This window comes from Galeopterus variegatus, unplaced genomic scaffold, assembly GCF_000696425.1.
Source record: "Galeopterus variegatus unplaced genomic scaffold, G_variegatus-3.0.2 Scaffold784, whole genome shotgun sequence".
Taxonomy (NCBI): domain Eukaryota; kingdom Metazoa; phylum Chordata; class Mammalia; order Dermoptera; family Cynocephalidae; genus Galeopterus; species Galeopterus variegatus.
The window spans coordinates 352291-370445 of NW_007726895.1; the positions used below are offsets into that span (position 1 = coordinate 352291).

The 18155-nt window shown below is 38.3% G+C and overlaps 1 protein-coding gene across 1 annotated transcript in view; it reads left to right on the top strand.

Annotated features, from left to right (window-relative positions):
- Window positions 1-18155, top strand: part of ADIPOR2 (adiponectin receptor 2) — a 93379-nt gene that overhangs the window by 49255 nt on the left and 25969 nt on the right. Inside the window, exon 2 of the mRNA XM_008572434.1 lies at window positions 46-302. Within this exon, the coding sequence (XP_008570656.1) occupies window positions 132-302 (171 nt within the window). The 5' untranslated portion in view covers window positions 46-131. The remainder of the gene's footprint in view (window positions 1-45; window positions 303-18155) is intronic.

Consider the following 18155-nt stretch of genomic DNA (forward strand, 5'->3'; position numbering starts at 1 on the left):
TGCATTTATTTACAATATATTTATTCAAAACTTTCCTCTTCTTAGGGTCAGCTAACTGTCCTGAAATTGCATTCTCCCAAGAAGAAAGTACAGAAAGAGAGACCTCTTTGTAAGAAAGGTGTGGGTATCCCATGAACGAGCCAGCAGAAAACCGATTGGGGTGCAGCAGGACTCCAGAGCCACATATAAGGCTCAGAAAAGGGCGTCAACTTGATGGTACGAGGGGAAGTGATAATGACAACCACCAAGGAGATTTGGAACCCATTTTAGAGGCATCTGGTCTTTCTTCCCATCATAAAAAAGTAAGTTACAGTCGAAAGGATGGTAAACAAAAAATTTATGGGATGTGGCATGAAGGAGGATATTAAAAAAATTTGTGGGCCCGTTGCTGGAGAGAGGATGGGGTATTGAGAAGGGACCTTGAGCACATTTGTATTTTTTTATTCAGGATAACTTGAAGTCTTTTATTCTAAAATTAGCTCAGGTGTTATTTGATTTTATCGTTACATCTTTCTGCTGACACTTAAAATCATACTTAATCTACTTTATCTTGTTTAAGGGAGAAGAAATGTGTTACCGTGAAACCTATCTAATTCTACTGTGCTTTAGTGATGACATAATCAGTGATATTTTTGGAGAAATTCTGATTGCATGCTGAAACTACTTCTCCAAAAACTGTTTATCTACAGTACATACTTTGGGGGTCAGTAGAATTCTGAGAACAAAAGGCAGATTTTAATCTTTCACTTCCCAGAGCAAAGAGCAGACTTTAAATTTTTCAGGAAACTGTACCTAGAGAGCAAAGATATGGATATTTGTGAATAGCATCAGAAAGTCATTGTCATAAACATTTTGCTTTGTGCTTTGGAACCTTTGCATTTTGTAGCATGCATTCAATATTGTGGTGCTAATATAATGTTTCACAAGCTGTGGGTTGTGTCCATTAGTGGGTTGTGAAATTAATTTTAGTATTACAAAGTGTTAAAAAAAATTGAACAGCAAAATAAAATAAAAATATCGAGGTATGTGTATGTAGTAATATACATTTAAATGGTGTTATTTGATGAAACTTTTTAGTTTTATATAATTATGTATATGTGTATAAATATGGATCATATGTTGCTTTGCCTCCCACGGATCTATCACTTCTCTTCCCCTGAGTGATGGAGCCTCTAAAAGGATTACTCAAAGCCCATTTCTTCTGAGCAGTGAGAGCCGCGAAGGGGTTAATTTCCTGGAACCCTCTAGAGAGAGGTGTTCCTTTCTTTGGAAATTAACCACAAACTGGGGTTCTGGCACTGCATTTAGTCTCCAGACCAAGAAGTTACAGGAAAATAACATAGGTGGGGTTATGGCCAATTATAGTTTAAAAATAAAGGCTGGTAACATCAACAGCAAAGTGACATTCCATAATGCAGTTTGCAAAAGGTTAAGTCAATCCACCAGCAAAACTTGATCTTAGCAAACATTGTTTTTCCCTACAGCAATTTCTTTTTTTTTTGTCTTTTGTCTTTTGTCTTTTTCCGTGTCTGGCAACGGATCGCAACCCTCAGTGTTGCCCCCGTACCGGACCGGGGACCGGCAACGGGCATGCAAACCTCGGTGTTGCTCCCGCGCCTCACTCAGCCAGTGAGCGGGAACCGGTCTGTATGTGGGATCCGAACCCTCGGGCGGGAGCGCCGCCGCGCTTCCCAAGCGGCGCACTTATCCAGTGCGCCACCGGGCCGGCCCTCCCTACAGCAATTTCCCCAGGATTTTTACATATCAGTCAAGTGACTTGTCTGTCCAGCAGCTTTGCTGTGTTACAAAGACTTTAGCCTGAGGAAAGTTTCCTGTCTTTTGCAAGGTTAACATTTCTGTATGTAATTCTAAAAGGTTAGGCTAAACCTGAGATTACAGGGTTTTGGAGAATAGGCTCTGTGAAATACATTTGCTTTATAAATGTCAGTATATTCCACAATTATATATGAAATACATTTCTTACTATGGGTTGTAGTTAAAAACATTTTGAAAGCCTCTACTTGGAACAGCAGCTTTACCATTCTAAGAGGTATGCTTATTGTGTGGGTAACAGTGTTGTTGGGTTGAACTCTACAGGGTTGTCTTGTCCTTTAAGGTCTTTTATAGGAATTTTGCCAGAATGTCTTAGTAACATAGACTGTATGACAAGAAATTTAAGATTATTTCTTCTTTTATTCTTGGTAACACTTTATAAGGTCAACCTTATACTTTTGGGGAGATTGTGCTACAGTGAAATTTTATTTACGTGCATATGTGTGCATGTGCATGGACAGATGAATATTTTATGGGATAAAAAAAGTGGCTTACGGGCCGGCCCGGTGGCGCACTGCTACAGTGTGCCACTTGTGAGCGCGGTGGCGCTCCCGCCGAGGGTTCGGATCCCACATACGGACCGGTTCCCACTCACTGGCTGAACGAGGTGTGGGCGCGGCACCGAGGGTTGCGATCCCATTGCCGGTCCCGGTCCGGTCCGGGCGCGACGCTGAGGGTTGCGATCCGTTGCTGGACACGAAAAAAGACAAAAAAGGAAAAAAAAAAAGTGGCTTACAATAAGTTTAGTGTAATTTGGGCTTTAAACCTGCATTACTGTTTAAATGAAGTTTGACAAATATCTGGGGCAAGAACTCTCTTCTACACTTGGTACTTTACTTTTTTGTTGCTGTTTTATGGTATTGTATAGTATACTAGCAGTTTAAACTTCCCTAACCAAGCCAGGCAAACAGTTTCCCTGAGTTGCTACCAAGGTCTAAGCAATTGTTAATGGGATTGCTGTTCAGCTAATGAGAACTATTAGTACGTTTGGGTGAGTGGGATTATCTTTTTTGTTGTTGTTGTTCTTTTTATTATGGTAAAGAACATATAACATAAAATCTACCCACTTAACAAATTGTTAAATATGCAGTACAGTATTGTTAGCTATATGAATGTTGTTGTACAGCAGATCTCTAGAACTTTTTCATCTTGCGTGACTGAAACTCTGTAGCCATTGAACAGCAATTCCCTATTTTCCCCTCTGCCTGGCAGCTGCCATTCTACTTTTTCTTCTTTGAGTTTGACTGTTTTAGATATCTCATATAAGTGAATTCACAGAGTATTTGTCCTTCTATGACTGGCTTATTTCACTTAGTGTATAGTGTCCTCAGGGTTCATCCATTATTGTAGCATGACAGGATTTCCTTCTTTTTTTAAGGCTGAATAATATTCATTGTATATACATATTACATTTTCTTTATCTGTTGATGGACATTTAGGTTCCTTCCGCTTCTTGGCTATTGTGAATAATGCTGCAATGAACATGGGAGTGCAGATGTCTCTTCGAGGTCCTGTTTTTGATATTTTGGATAAATACATTGAAGTAGTACTGCTGGATCTCGTAGTAACTCTACTATAAATTTTTTGAGGAACTTCCATACTGTTTCCATAGCAGTTGTACCATTTTACATTTCCGCCAACAGTGCAAAAGGTTCCATTTTCTCCATATGATGACCAACACTTTTAAAAAAATTTTTTTTGGATAATGGTCATCCTAACAGGTGTGAAGCAGTATCTCATGATTGTTTCGATTTGCATTTCCCTGATGATTAGTGATGTTGAGCATCTTTTCATATACCATTTGGCCATTTGTATGTATTATTTAGAGAAATGTCTATTCAAGTTCTTTACCTGTTTTTAAATAAAGTTATTTGCCTTTTTGCTATTGAGTTGTAGGCATTCCTTAAATATTTTGGATAATAACTGCTTATCAGATACGTGATCTACACGTGTTTTCTCCCATTCAATAGGTTCCTTTTTCCACACGATTTGTTTTTTTGTTTGTTTTTGTTTTTTTCTGAGCAGAAGCTTTTTAATTTGATATAGTCCCACTTGTTCAGTTTTGGTTTTGTTGCCTGTGCTTTTGCTGTCATATTGGAGAAATAATTGCCAAGACCAGTGTTGTGAAGCTTTTCTAATATGTTTTCTTCTAGGAGTTTTCAGGTCTTACATTTAAGTCTTTAATCTATTTTGAGTTGATTTTTGTGTATGGTGTAAGATAAGGGTCCAATTTTAATTTATTTTTTTTCTGCATGTTTGGATATCCAATTTTCCTAGCACCATTTGTTAAAGTCACTATCCTTTCTCCATTGTGTAGTCTTGGCACCTTAGTCAAAGATCATTTGACTATAAATATGTGAATCTATTTCTGGACTCTGTTCTGTTCCATTGGTCTGTATGTCTGTCTTTGTGCCAGTACTACTATGTTGTTTTGATTACTGTAGCTTTGTAATATGTTTTCCTCCTCCCTTCTGTCCACCTCCTCCTCCCCACCTGTAATATGTTTTGAAGTCAGGATGTGTTAGGCTTTCCGCTTTGTTCTTCTTTCTCGCGATTGTTGGCTATTCATCGTCTTTTGTGGTTCCATATGAATTTTAGGATTGCTTTTTCTTATAACTGGGATTATTTAAAGGAAGTGGAAATGTAGTGAACAGATCTGGAAGAGAATTGACCTGTGTTCTATCCTTGAAAAACAGGCAAATTATTTGATTTCCCTGGACTTGTTTTTGTATATGTAACATGAGGCCAGTAGATTATCTTTGTTTTCCTTTCCAGTTATGTAAGATTCTATGATTTTATCAATTTCTTGATACTAAGAAATGTTCTCAAGAGTTTTCAGAATGTACACTCTGCACTATTCTGAAATATACTCATTCCAGTTTAAAGTACTGATAGTGATGAAGAAAGTAAGTTTTCTAGAGGTGACTATGTAGCTGAGTGCTTAGTAAAAGCTGATTGAAAATAGGAGAAGAGGAAAGGAAGGAATGTGCAGTGTGTATAAAAGTCCTGAGTCTGAAAAGAACATGGCATATTTAAGGAGTGTGTTGAGTGGTTAGAGGAAGAATGGCAAGAGATGAGGTTAAAATACATAGATAATGTTAGGGAAGGACCCTTGTAGACCATAATATGGAAAAAGTTCACTGGAAGGTTTTAAGCAGGGGAGTAATAAGACCTCATGTGCATTCTGAAAAGATCACTCTTAGCTCTTACATGAAGATAGTAGATTATGGAGGTGTTTCAGGGAAAGAGAAACTTGGAGATGAGTTAGGATGCTGCAAGAGAACTTCACGAAAGATTTTTGGTAACTTATTTTGAGTTGATGGTGATAGTGGAGTTGGCAAGGAGTAGATAAATTTAAGCTATGCTTTGGAGGTAGAATTAACAGGATTTGCTGGTGGATTGGATGAACTGGGTTAAGGGAGAGGGAAGTGACACAAATGACTTAGATATGATGTAAGTAACTGAACTAATGGGGAGTATGATACCAGGTTTTGAGGGTGGAAAAACTAGAGGATGAGTTTGGAGGTGAAGCAGGTTTCAATGGAAGGATCAAGAGTTTGCTTTTGGCGGTATTAAATATGAAATGCTGTTAGACATTCTAGTTATTAGGTCAAGAAGATAGTTGGGTATGAGTTTGGAATTCCAAAGAGAGGTCTGTGCTGGAGACAATCATTTAGGAAGGAGCAGCATATGAATGGTATTTAAAACTATTGAAATGGTTAAGGTTACTTAAGAGGGAGAGAGTGAAGGACCACAAGGATAGAATAGTGACCATTGGTTTTGGCAGCGTGGTGTTCATCGGGGAACTTAACTAGAGCTATTTCGGTGGAGAAGTGAGAACAGAAGCTAGACATTGGAATAGGTCAGATGGTGAATAGCAGGTGATAAGTATCTGTGGCCTGTGTAGTAAGCAGTTCCTTCTTTGTCATGTGAAAAGATGTTTCAAACAAGTGAACTTTTTAAAAACCAAGAGTGTTTGCTACATGCTGAAATTACCTTAAAACTTCCTGGTTTCCCATGCAGAGTAACAATATCTAGAATTACACAAAACCTTTAATTTATTCTTTATTCCTTCTTAAATGAGCACATTTTGCAGTCTACTGATGGCAAATGTGTAGGTGTAGGTATTGATTTTTTAGGTATTTTTGGACTGCAAAAGGCATACTTGTTGAGTTTTTTTTTTAAGTGGAGGACATCAAGGCCTACTATATTCTAACTCTAGATTTGTGAAGAACCTTCCATGGAATCTGTGGACTCGTATTTGGAATCCATGCTGTGCTTACTTTCATGGTATTTTAAATATCAAAATGTGAATTATGAGTTGTAAAATAACTATCTTTAGTACAGACACTGAGGATAGTAATATTTTAGTTTAACAATGTTTATAATACGCATATTTTTAAATGGAAAACACAGGGTAAGAATAGTACTTATATCTGTATTACTACTTATAAATTCATGTACACTGCAATTTAGAGTTATGTGAATATGTCAACATTAGTATACCAAGGAAACTTACTTATTCTTGTATTAGTCAGCTTTTGATGCAGGAACTAAACAGTCAGAAGCCTCAGTGTCTTACAATAAACGCACATTATAAGGGGCTGTTGGTCAAGTGTGACTGCTCTGTGTTGCTAGTCTGTTACAGGTTAGTTCCATAGATCGTCATTCTGAGACATGTTCTTATGGCAGATTGCAAAAGACCCAGAGACCAAGCCAAATCACGCATTTGCATTTAAAGTTTCTGCTTATATGTGGTATATGTTAACATCTGCTTATGTTCCATTGGCCAAAGCAGTCACGTGGCCAAGTCCAAAGACAGTTGGTTGAAATTATTATATTCTTTTGTGGGGAAGGAGTAAACAAATAATTGAGAACTGTAATATAAAATCTAGCACAATTTCTTTTTTTTTTTTTCCTTTTTGTCTTTTTTCGTGGCCGGCAACGGATCGCAACCCTCAGTGTCGCGCCCGTACTGGACCGGGACCGGCAACGGGATCGCAACCCTCGGCGTTGCCCCCGCACCTCGCTCAGCCAGTGAGCGGGAACCGGTCTGTATGTGGGATCCGAACCCTCGGGCGGGAGCGCCGCCGCGCTTCCCAAGCGGCGCACTATCACAGTGCGCCACCGGGCCGGCCCCTAAAATCTAGCACAATTTCTAAAGGAAAAAAACGTTCCCAATCCTGGGATCTAATAATATAGATTATTGAACTTCATATTCTGAATTATGCTAATTAATTGGCTTATGCTGAGTCTGATGCTGGAGGGAGTTTTTTACTTATACCATAGAATACTGTACTGAAATTTAGAATATCTAGGGTCTACTATTTTTCAAGCTCCTGTTACTTTACAAAACTTTTCAGTACATCATCGTCTTTGAAAAAGAGTAATAACACTGTGCAATACCTGCTATATAGATATTATAAGAATAATGTGTAAATTTAATCTGTAATTCTTTCAGGTTTTAGTTAGATTAGACGTTTGCTTTTATGTTTCTATCTGAATAAGATTCACTGTTAAGTTAGCAGCCTTTGGGGTGTTTAAGCGTGAGGGAGAGATTTGTGTTTTTAAAAAGATCACTCTGGATGTGGAGAATGGATTGTTTGAAAACAGAATGGAAGAAGAGGGACCAGGAGTTTGTTAGAATATTCTAGGTGATAGATGATGTCACTTTAGACAGGGTGGTAGTAGCAGAAGAATTGGAGAGAAGTGGATAGGTTCTGGGTATATTTTGGAGGTCAAACCAATAGGACTTCCTGGTGGATTAGATGTGGAGAGTGAGGAAAATAGAGGAATCAAGGATGATTGCAGGATATTTTAGCTGAGCTGAAACTGAAATTGTTAAGGTGAGAGGGAGTAGCAGGTTGAAAAGGGGGAAATCAGGAGTTCTGTTTTGGAAATGTGAGATTTGAGATTCTTATTAGATATATTAGAGATATTGAGTAGGCAATTACTGTGTCAGTAAAAGATTTTAATGTACTGCTGTTTCTGAGCTATATTTAAAATTGACAACATGTGCTTATGGAATCCAAGGAATTTTAAAACTTGAAGGAATGTCAGGCTAACCAATTTGACTGAGATTAAAAATGGCAATAAATTTCTGTTTATAATATTAATTATCACATTTTAGCTATGACAGTAAAATACATTTTTAGAGTCCAGAATTTACTCACCCAGTCTCTTTCATGTGATATTCACATTAATCGATTTTTTATTTGTTTATTATACTGTGTATTTTTGATTACTATCTTCTCTGGATGGAGTGGTATCTTCTAAAGATGATATTTGTGTATTACTTTCTTTCACTAACAAATGATCAGGTGAATGTGATTCTTTTTTATCCCTTTGAATGAACTCATCATGTTGCCCTGAAAACCTGTATTCAGTTTTCCTTTAATCTTAGAGCTTTTAATATTTTATATGAACCAAAGAACCGTTTTTTTTCTTCTCGTGTTTTAACAGGTTTTCTATGAGGAGTCAAGGAGTGAGAGATTGTGGAATGTTAGAGCTGAAAAGACCCTCTGAGATCATCTTGTTTGCCTTCCTCAATTTACGGATGAGGAAATTGTGTGTTTTTGTTCCTATTGAAAATTGTCCTTTGTGTGTTGCCTCTCTTTGGAGTGGACATTCTTTGCTGAAGAACACAAGATGGCTTATGGAGAGATTGGTACATTTGTATGTACTGCCTACTTGGGATGTGGTTTCAATAGAAAATTTATTATTGGAATATTTAAGCAATGAAAATTTTTCTTCTGCTCTGGTCCTCCCTTAGCCCTCTCTTCTTATTCATTACAACTTCTGTTCTCTACTTAATCTCCTGTCCCTTGCTGCTACTTTTGGGATTAGTGTATAGTAATCATGGAGCTAGAAAAGAAGGGGGATAGAGTTACAGAAATGAGTACAATTTTGAGACTGAAATTTAAAGGCAAAATATTAATATCTTCTAGAGACTTGAAGAGATCCATGTACTGATTTTTTGTTTTTGGAGAAAGGATTTGTTTCTTGTAGTTTTCCAGTTTTTGAAGTTGAAGTATCTGAAAAGTGTAAAGTATATCTTTCTTAATAATTCTAATAATGCCCTTAATTTGTATGTAGCACTTTCACAGACATTATCTCATTTGTTTCTCAAAACTGCACTCTGAAATAGGAAGAACAGATACCTCTTTTTGAAAGTGGACAAAAGTAGGATTCAGAAAGGTTAATTTGCCTAAGGTCACATGGCTAAATGAGAGTGTGTGCTAAGTCTTCTGACTGTTCGTTCTGCTAAACAGAGCTGTCTTTATGTGAATTGGCACCAGATTAACTTAATGTTTCTGAATTCCAAACCCTGCTCCTGGAGTGTTTATGTGGAGCCCAGAGGTTAGATTCAACAATAGGTCTTGTTTTTGACAGAATAGTTACATCCTGTTAGGCCAGGGTAATTTTGCTTCTCAGATGCTTTCTTACTTTTTCATGGGTTTTCTGTTTATTTTGAAAAAAAAAAAAAAATAAATAAAACTAATATAATATATTTTACATTTTATATTTTTAATGATTTTGCATTATTTTCTTTGAGTGTCACCCCCATCCCTTAAAGATCTAAACTAGATTGTTTGTGCTTCTACGTTGTGTCAAATGCCAACATGCACAAGGATAAAAGCATAATAGGAAAGGCAACAGGGATGTCTTTTTTTCAAATTTAAAACAAGTTAAGTGAAATTCTGAATTTTTTTTTTTTTGTCTTTTGTCTTTTTCCGTGTCCGGCAACGGATCGCAACCCTCAGTGTTGCCCCCGTACCGGACCGGGGACCGGCAACGGGATTGCAACTCTCGGTGTTGCTCCCGCGCCTCGCTCAGCCAGTGAGCGGGAACCGGTCTGTATGTGGGATCCGAACCCTCGGGCGGGAGCGCCGCCGCGCTTCCCAAGCAGCGCACTTTATCCAGTGCGCCACCGGGCCGGCCCATAAATTCTGAATTTTTAAAATCAAGTTTAGGGCAGTTATGTGCATTACAGAGTGATACATCTTTTTGCACAAGTGTTTATTTGTCACCAGGTTCTTTTAAATTAATAAATCTATTAGGAGTGCTCATCTGATCGCATATGGCCCTTTAAAGAAAATGAGTACAAATGCCAGGATTTTATTTTAGACTTACTCAATCAGAATTTTGGGGTCTTGGATATATGTATTTTTTAAAAATTTCACAAGTAACTAAGATGCTCACTACTGCTTAAAAACCAGTGTCTGAAGTAATAGTTGTATGTTATTTAAAATAGTTGATGTATTAAAAACTTCTCAGAAACATGATTTGCATAAGAGACAAATCTTACATGTCCTCTGAAGAATATTAAGGAAATAAAGTTAGATTTATTTGCTATTTGTTAAGGAAAACATAACATTTACTCACAGTTTACCCCTTTTAAAAAAAACAAAACATTTTTATGGAGGTATTTCACACACCATAAAATTCACTCATTTAAAGGTGTACAGTTCAGTGGTTTTATTATATTCATAGAATTGTACAACCATCACTACAATCTAACTTTAGGACATATTCATCATCCCCTCCAAAAAACTCTTACCCATTTGATATCATTCCTCATTCCTACCCCACCAACCCATGGAAACCTCCAATCTACTTTGTCTCTATGGCTTTGCCTATTCTGGACTTTTTTTATAAATGGAATCATATAATATGTGGTGTTTTGTGTCTAGCTTTTTTTACTCAGTATAATGTTTTCAGGTTTCATCTATGTTTTAGCATGTATCAGTCCTTCATTCCTTTTTATGGCTGAATAATATCCCAACAGTCAATTGATGGATGTTTGGGTGGTTTCTACTTTTTGGCTATGATCTTTCATGTACAAATTTTTGTGGGGACATATGTTTTCATTTTTCTTGGGTATATACCTATGAGAGATTTTTCTGGGTTCTATGTTAACTCTGTGTTTAATATTTTGAGAAACTGCCTAACTGTGTTCCATAGCAGCTGCACCATTTTACATTCCCACCAATAGTGTGTGAGGGTTCTGCTATCTCCACATCCACGCAAACACTTATTATTATATTTTGGGGGCTGGCTGGTTAACTCAGTTGGTTAGTGCACAGCCTTGTAATACCAAGGTCAAGGGTTGGGATCCCCATACCGGCCAGCTGCCAACCCCCCGGCCCCCCCAAAAAAACCTGTATATTTTTAATATAACAGTCCTAGTGGATGTGAAATGGTATCTTTTCATGGTCACAGTTGACTCGTGAGCTTTTATTAGGAGACCTCTCTACGTTAGCTTCAGCTGAGGATTTTAAGTGTTAACCTCTTTGAAGAATTTGGAAATAGAAGCTAAATTCAGACTTGTTATAAAACTCAAGTTTTATCAATTCAACTTCTAATGGTCTACTTCTTTTCATCTTTACTGCCATTAATTTAAATAAGCCACTATAAGCTCTTGTCTGGAATATTGGGCTAGACCTTCTAATAGGACTTTCTGCTTTGTTTCTTGTTCTTGTTCGATATATTCTTTACATATGTTCCTAGAGAAAGCTCTTAAAAATACAAAGTTTATTATGCCACTCCCATTTTAAAAATTCTTCGTTTGCTTCCCATTGCACCGAGGATAAAATTCTTTCCGTAACCTATAGGATTCTGCAATACTCTAACTGCTGCTTGTCTCTCCGACTTCATTTCAGAACATTTTCCTCCATGTTCAGTGAGTCATAACCACACTGGTCTTATTTCAGTTACCTCAACAGGCTGAGCCCTTTCCAGCTTCAGAGGCTTCAAACATGGCTCTTTCCTCTGCCTGGAGTGTTCTTACACCCACACCTCTGGCTAACAGTTGTTCATCGTTTAGTATTCAGGTTAACTGTACTTCCCAGACAAACCTTTTTCAAATTCTCTATTCCCACTTCATTCTATGTCAGGTTCCCCACTGTTACCTTTAATCACACTTTTTATTTTCCGTTATAGTACGTATCACAACTGATAATTATATATTTGTGTGATTAGATGTTTAATAAATATTTTTATTGTAACTTGGATATTGTAAACATACATATAAAAATATTTTACATATATGTAAAAATATTGTAAACATTTTTGCTTGTAGACTCTTAAGTTCCATGGTGGTAAGAATAATCTTGCCTTTTTATTCATCCTGTATCCTCAAATTCGAACCCAGTTTCTGATTGGTGTATAACAAATAGTTGTTGAATGTGTTTATTAGCAGCCTATTTAGAGTTTCTATGTCTAAGTTGTCTCAAGTAGTTTCTGTAAAGAGATGCACAGCAAGAGGACACTGGGCTATACTATTTGGATGTTCAGGGAAATTTAATGTGCTTCTTTAATCTGTGATAGAATAAATGCATTCTTATCAGAAAAATAATGATAGATTATATTTATTGATTCCTTACAATGTACTAGGCAATTTTCTGAGCTCTTTTGCCTATATCATCTCATTCATTCTTTTTTTTTTTTTCCGTTTTGTCTTTTTTCATGTCCGGCAACGGATCGCAACCCTCAGTGTTGCGCCCGTGCCGGACCGGGACCGGAAACGGGATCGCAATCCTCGGTGCTGCGCCCACACCTCGCTCAGCCAGTGAGCGGGAACCGGTCTGTATGTGGGATCCGAACCCTTGGCGGGAGCGCGCGCGCACTGTAGCAGTGCGCCACCGGGCCGGCCCCATCTCATTCATTCTTAAAGTAGCCTTATGGAATAGGTATTATTACTATCTCTGTTTTATATAGATGAGGAAACTGAGGCTTCACTGGATTTATATGTGTTATATACTGGGACTTGTCAGGGGGATGATATACTTTTTTCTGTTCATAGGGGCTAGATTTTATTGGTTTATCGTCAAAGTGTGATTTGGCAATTTCAGTGTTTATTTGCCTTTAATACATTTTAAAGGACATTATTTCCATGTATAGTCAGAATTGTGGAAAAAGAGACCCTGTGGCAGGTGATAGTGATCCATTGTAGCTGTGGAATTGGCTCTCAGATAACATCTAATGAAATATCTGTGTGCACATTCACATTCCTATGCATAGGAATTCTTTATTTGAGGTGATGGAGAGGTTAGTCTCGTTGGTTCTTTATAAAGCAGAGTGAGTTTTTAGAAAGAGTACTGGAATTCAAATACTTTAAAATTGAAATCTCTGAAATGGGAATCTATTTTTCACAAGCTCCCCTGCGTGATTCTGAGGCATACTTAAAGGTTGAGAGCCACTGAGCACAGTCTTCTTTTCATGCTGCATATACATAGGTTTCAGATGATAAAACTTCCATCCAGGTAAAGCTAGGCTCAGAGGAGCTTAGTGTTTTCTCTTCTGTAAATGGAATATGTAGTAGTACTACAACCTCACAGGATTGTAGTGAAGATAAAATAAGTTAGTGTATGTAAAGCAGTGAGAACACTGCCTGGTACATAGAAATCACATAATAAATGCTAGATGTAGCACATCATTAGAGGTGCATATTTGTGTCAAAAAGAAAAGCCTTGCTTAAGTTTCACCTTAGAAAGACAGACTGTCCAAAGAACAAAGTTAATTTATCAGATTACTTTTTGTTCTTATTAGTCTTTGTAATCATCTTGTTTTTTTTTAAAGAAAAAGATTGACTTGGTTATTATATGTCTCTACTCACTTGAACGCAATGTTTATCCCCTGCATCTAAAATAGTCCAGGAATATTGTATTTGCTCAATAAATATTTAAGGAAAGAAATGAATGAATGATTAAACCTAAATTTTATTCCTGGTCCTACTGCCAACCAGCTTTGTGACTTTGGCCAATTTTCCTAATTTCTTTGGGCCTCATTTTCTTACATTAAAATGATTTTGAACGAGGTGATAGATATCTAAGATTTTCTTGTCCTCCAAGTTTCTGTGGTCCCTTAAAGTATAGTTTTTACACTTTTTTTGTTATAGGATAAAAGATGAGTGAGGGTCGTAATTTATTTTTTTATAAGTCAATCCAGTTAGGTGTCACTGCTTAAGCAGCCCTGTTTAGTGGCTTCCTTTATCCCTTTTATCATATTTGGTTTTATTTAGTGAAGCTGTTTCTGTGTACCAGTTTGGTAAAAGGGAAAAAATAGGGTTTTGAGTTCAGAGTGACCTGAATTTAAATCCCTGATTTCTTCTGCATCATTATTTCCCAACCTTTTTTTTTTTTTTTTTTTTTTTTTTTTTCCGTGTCCGGCAACGGATCGCAACCCTCAGTGTTGCCCCCGTACCGGGGACCGGCAACGGGATTGCAACCCTCGGTGTTGCCCCCGCGCCTCGCTCAGCCAGTGAGCGGGAACCGGTCTGTATGTGGGATCCGAACCCTTGGGCGGGAGCGCCGCCGCGCTTCCCAAGCAGCGCACTTATCCAGTGCGCCACCAGGCCGGCCCTTCCCAACCTTTTTGATTAGGAGGACCCTTAAAGGAAAAAAAAACATGTTAAAGTATAATATGTATACAGGAAAATGCATATATCATAAGAATAGTTTGATAAATTTTTGTAACTGGATATGCCTGTGTAAGCAGCACTCCCAGATGCCCCCTCATAGTCACTGCCTTTTTCTCTTCTCCCAAAGGTAACCATTATCCTGACTTCTTTTTTTTTTTTTTTTTAAAGATGACCGGTAAGGGGATCTTAACCCTTGACTTGGTGTTGTCAGCACCACACTCACCCAATGAGCTAACCGGCCATCCCTATATGGGATCCGAACCCATGGCCTTGGTGTTATCAGCACTGCACTCTCCCGAGTGAGCCACGGGCCGGCCCCATTATCATGACTTCTAATGGCATAGATTAACTTTGCTTGTTTTTGTATGTTATATTATTGTAATCATTTCATATATACTTGTATCTGGCTTCCTTCACTCAGCATCATGTTTGCAAAATTCATCTGAATTTTCTGGGTGTAGTTGTAGATTTTCTATTTTTATCGCTCTATTGTATTTCTTTGTTACTGTACCACATTTTATTTGTTCATTCTATTGTTGAAGGCAATCTGGGTTGTTTCCTTGTGGGGTTGTTATAAATAGTGTTGCTGTGAACATTCCTGTACTTGTTTTTTGTTGAACATATACTGTATATGCATTTCTGTTAACTACATACCTAGGAGTGGCTCAGGAAAGATGATCCCATTCCCCCTTTAAACATCAAAAGCATTTAACAGAGCCCCCTACCCCCACATGATGGTCATATTTTAATATTAGTTTGAAAACATACGTGATAGAAATTGACTATGAATTTTAGTTCACCTTAAGTGAATTTTGAAAGGTTCAGAAAGAATTGGTACCAAGACAAGAAATCAGGCTAAAAGTTTATTGGCACAGGCCAGGTGGTGGCGGCATAGGTGCAGGACCTAGCCTGCCTGGAATCCTGGAGGCTGGGCTTTTATCCCTTACTATGCTGAGTTTACTGTTGTAATTGGCTGAAGCTTAGGCTCATGAGGTGAAAGTTGAAATGTCCAATGGGAGCTGCTGGTGATATGTTAATCAGGTGACTTTTTAGGTTGTTAAGGATTGGTTGTCTTAGTATGCATAAAGGGTTTTGCAGGTGGAACAATGGCATGCAGTCTCTGTGGTTTACTTTGGAAAGTTCCATTATGGGGTCCTTCCTGGAAATGTTCTGCCCCGGAGGCAGGGCTTCCTTCTGGTTAGTGCAGGTGATGCCATTTTGAGTATCTGTTTCTGAGAGTAATAAATTTGTGTTTTGTAAATTACTACAGCACTTACATGTATTTGAAAAAGTAGGGGCCGGCCCGGTGGCGCACTGGAGGGCGCACTGGAGAGTGCACTGCTTGGGAGCGCGGCGGCGCTCCCGCTGAGGGTTCGGATCCCATGTGGAGACCGGTTCCCGCTCACTGGCTGAGCGCAGTGCGGGCGCAGCACCGAGGGTTGCGATCCCGTTGCCAGTCCCTGGTATGGGAGCGACACTGAGGGTTGCGATCCCGTTACCGGTCAGTAAAAAAAAAGACAAAAAGGAAAAAGAAAAAAAAGAAAAAGTAGTGTCATCTACTTCGTTATGAGTATGAAATATTGTAAAGTAAGGCAAATCATAACTAAAGCCAAAATGTTTCATTATTTTAGTTATACTAAGTTTCCATTTATATTGTCAGAGCTAGGGCTCAGACCTGCCAAACCCATTGTACAGACTGGGTCACCAGACCCCTCACATGCAGGCCCATGCTAGGTAATTGGGAAAGATTCAAGAGCTCTTGGCCGATAACGTGAGCTCAGTCCTCAGCTTCCTCAGCAGCAGCAGCTTACAGGTCCAGCAGTGGCAGTGGCCTTGCAGAGGGTCCCGGTGGCACTAGCAGCAGCAGCCTCCAGCAGCAGTAGTGGCCTCCCCATGCCCCCCACCGGGGGTGGCATCCCGGGGCTTGGAGGTGCAGTGGATTAGAACCACTCATCCTTATACGTAAGCCCATAACCCAGGGCATCTGGGTGCACATGCACAGTTACACTAGATGATAACCAAGGAACACCTGAGCGCATATGCCTGTTTACGTCAAATGCTCGGCAGGATTCTGCACATCTGAGGGGCCCTGACCATTTTTCCAGTATTTTCCCAACAGGTATTTATTCAGTCCACAGACAAAAATGTGCATATAGACTTCCATAATTATTAAGGTAATTAAGATAGCATTGCTATGTTAGGAATCAAGGTACTGCTGAAAGCTCTGCAACTTCTCTTAACTTCCTTTTGTTTTATTTACCATGCTCGATCTAGATTTCTACTTTATAAAATGGGAATAGAAATACTCATTTCAGAAGGTCGTTGTGAGGATTTGGTTATTTAATTTGTTAAAAGCACTTAATATGTACAGTGTCTGGCATGTAATTAGTGCACAGTAAATAATAATTCTGTTGCCCTATCCTTTCTTTGTAATAGCACTCAATATATATAATTGCAATTAATCCTGATAAACACATCCTGAACTTATCCATGTATCTCAACCACCATTGACTTCAACAGTCATTTCACAAAGGAGATTTCTAAGTCTATCACCTTAGTGCTGGCCTCTTATTTGGACTTTTAACTGTTTCACATTGAACTATTTCAACCTGCCCCCTTCCTCATGAAGTTTTCTTTATGACTTCCTAGTTTCTATTAAATAGTACCAACTTTCTTTCAAGTACCCAAACTTGGTTCCTAGTGTGTCAGAATGGAAGGAATCCTAAGAGTCATGTAGTTTAATAGATTCATGCATTTAATCTTTCCACAGATGTTTTCAGTTTCTTTACCATGTGTTAGCGCTTTGGACATGTAAAGATAGGACATGGTTTCTACACTTAAGCAGCTTACAGTTTAAGAGACAGACAGGTAAAACAGTACATTTGTGATGAGTGCTGTGTGATTGTATGCACTGGGTACTATGGGAGTAACTCCAGTTGCAAGTGGGAGTCGGGGGGAGTAAAACTTGAGTTGCAGAGTTAGCTAGGAAGAATAACTACAGGGTATCTAGGCAAAGGAAACAGCAAATGTGAAGACTCAGAAGCAAGAAATAATATGGTGCTTTTAGGGAATAGTAATTATAATAGCTAACATTTATTGAGTATACACTGGCATATACTGATGTCCGAACTTGAAAAATGTTCAGCATAGCTAGCATGAAGGGTCAAGGGTACAACATGGTGGAGGATGTGGTAGCAAGTAAATCTAGACACATAGGGCCTAAAATCCCAGTCTTTAGACTCATGGTCCAATATTCTTCTGTCATCCAAAATTCTCTTTGAAATGTGTTGTGTTTGGCATTGGTTGAAATGATTAGGCAATTGCCTCTAGGCCCCTGACCCTTAATTCTGTTTTTTTTTTTTTCCCCTGGTTGGTACAAGGATCCAACCCCCTGGACCTTGGTGTTATCAGCACCTTGCTCTAATCAACTGAGGTAACTGGCTACAAATGCTGTGCTCTTTTAACTATATTTGCTAAAGTTTATAGTTAAGAAGCATTTTGTAAGCTTTTAGACAAAAATATAAAAGAGGCATTTCAAACCAGATTGCCCTGACCTTCAATTTTATGGCTTTTTTCCCACATCTCTGAGTTTTCATGGTATGAGGTCGAATAAAGAGATAAGCCTTTATGATTGTCCTTTCTCTGCTTCAGATTTTTCCTCATAAATTGGGAGAGTAGGAGCTAACTTTTATTGATTCAATCTAGAACTTACTCTGTTTAATCAAGCTCAAGAACGCCACTGTATAAACGGTTTATCATAAGAAGCCTAACTAGTAAATAAACTGCTGTCTGTTGATTATTTTATTTTCCTGGGGAAGTCTACTTAATTCAGTTAAGATTAGAGACAGTTATGTGAAAATAAAAAAAAAACCTCAGCGATTTTAAAGATCTTTTCCATTGA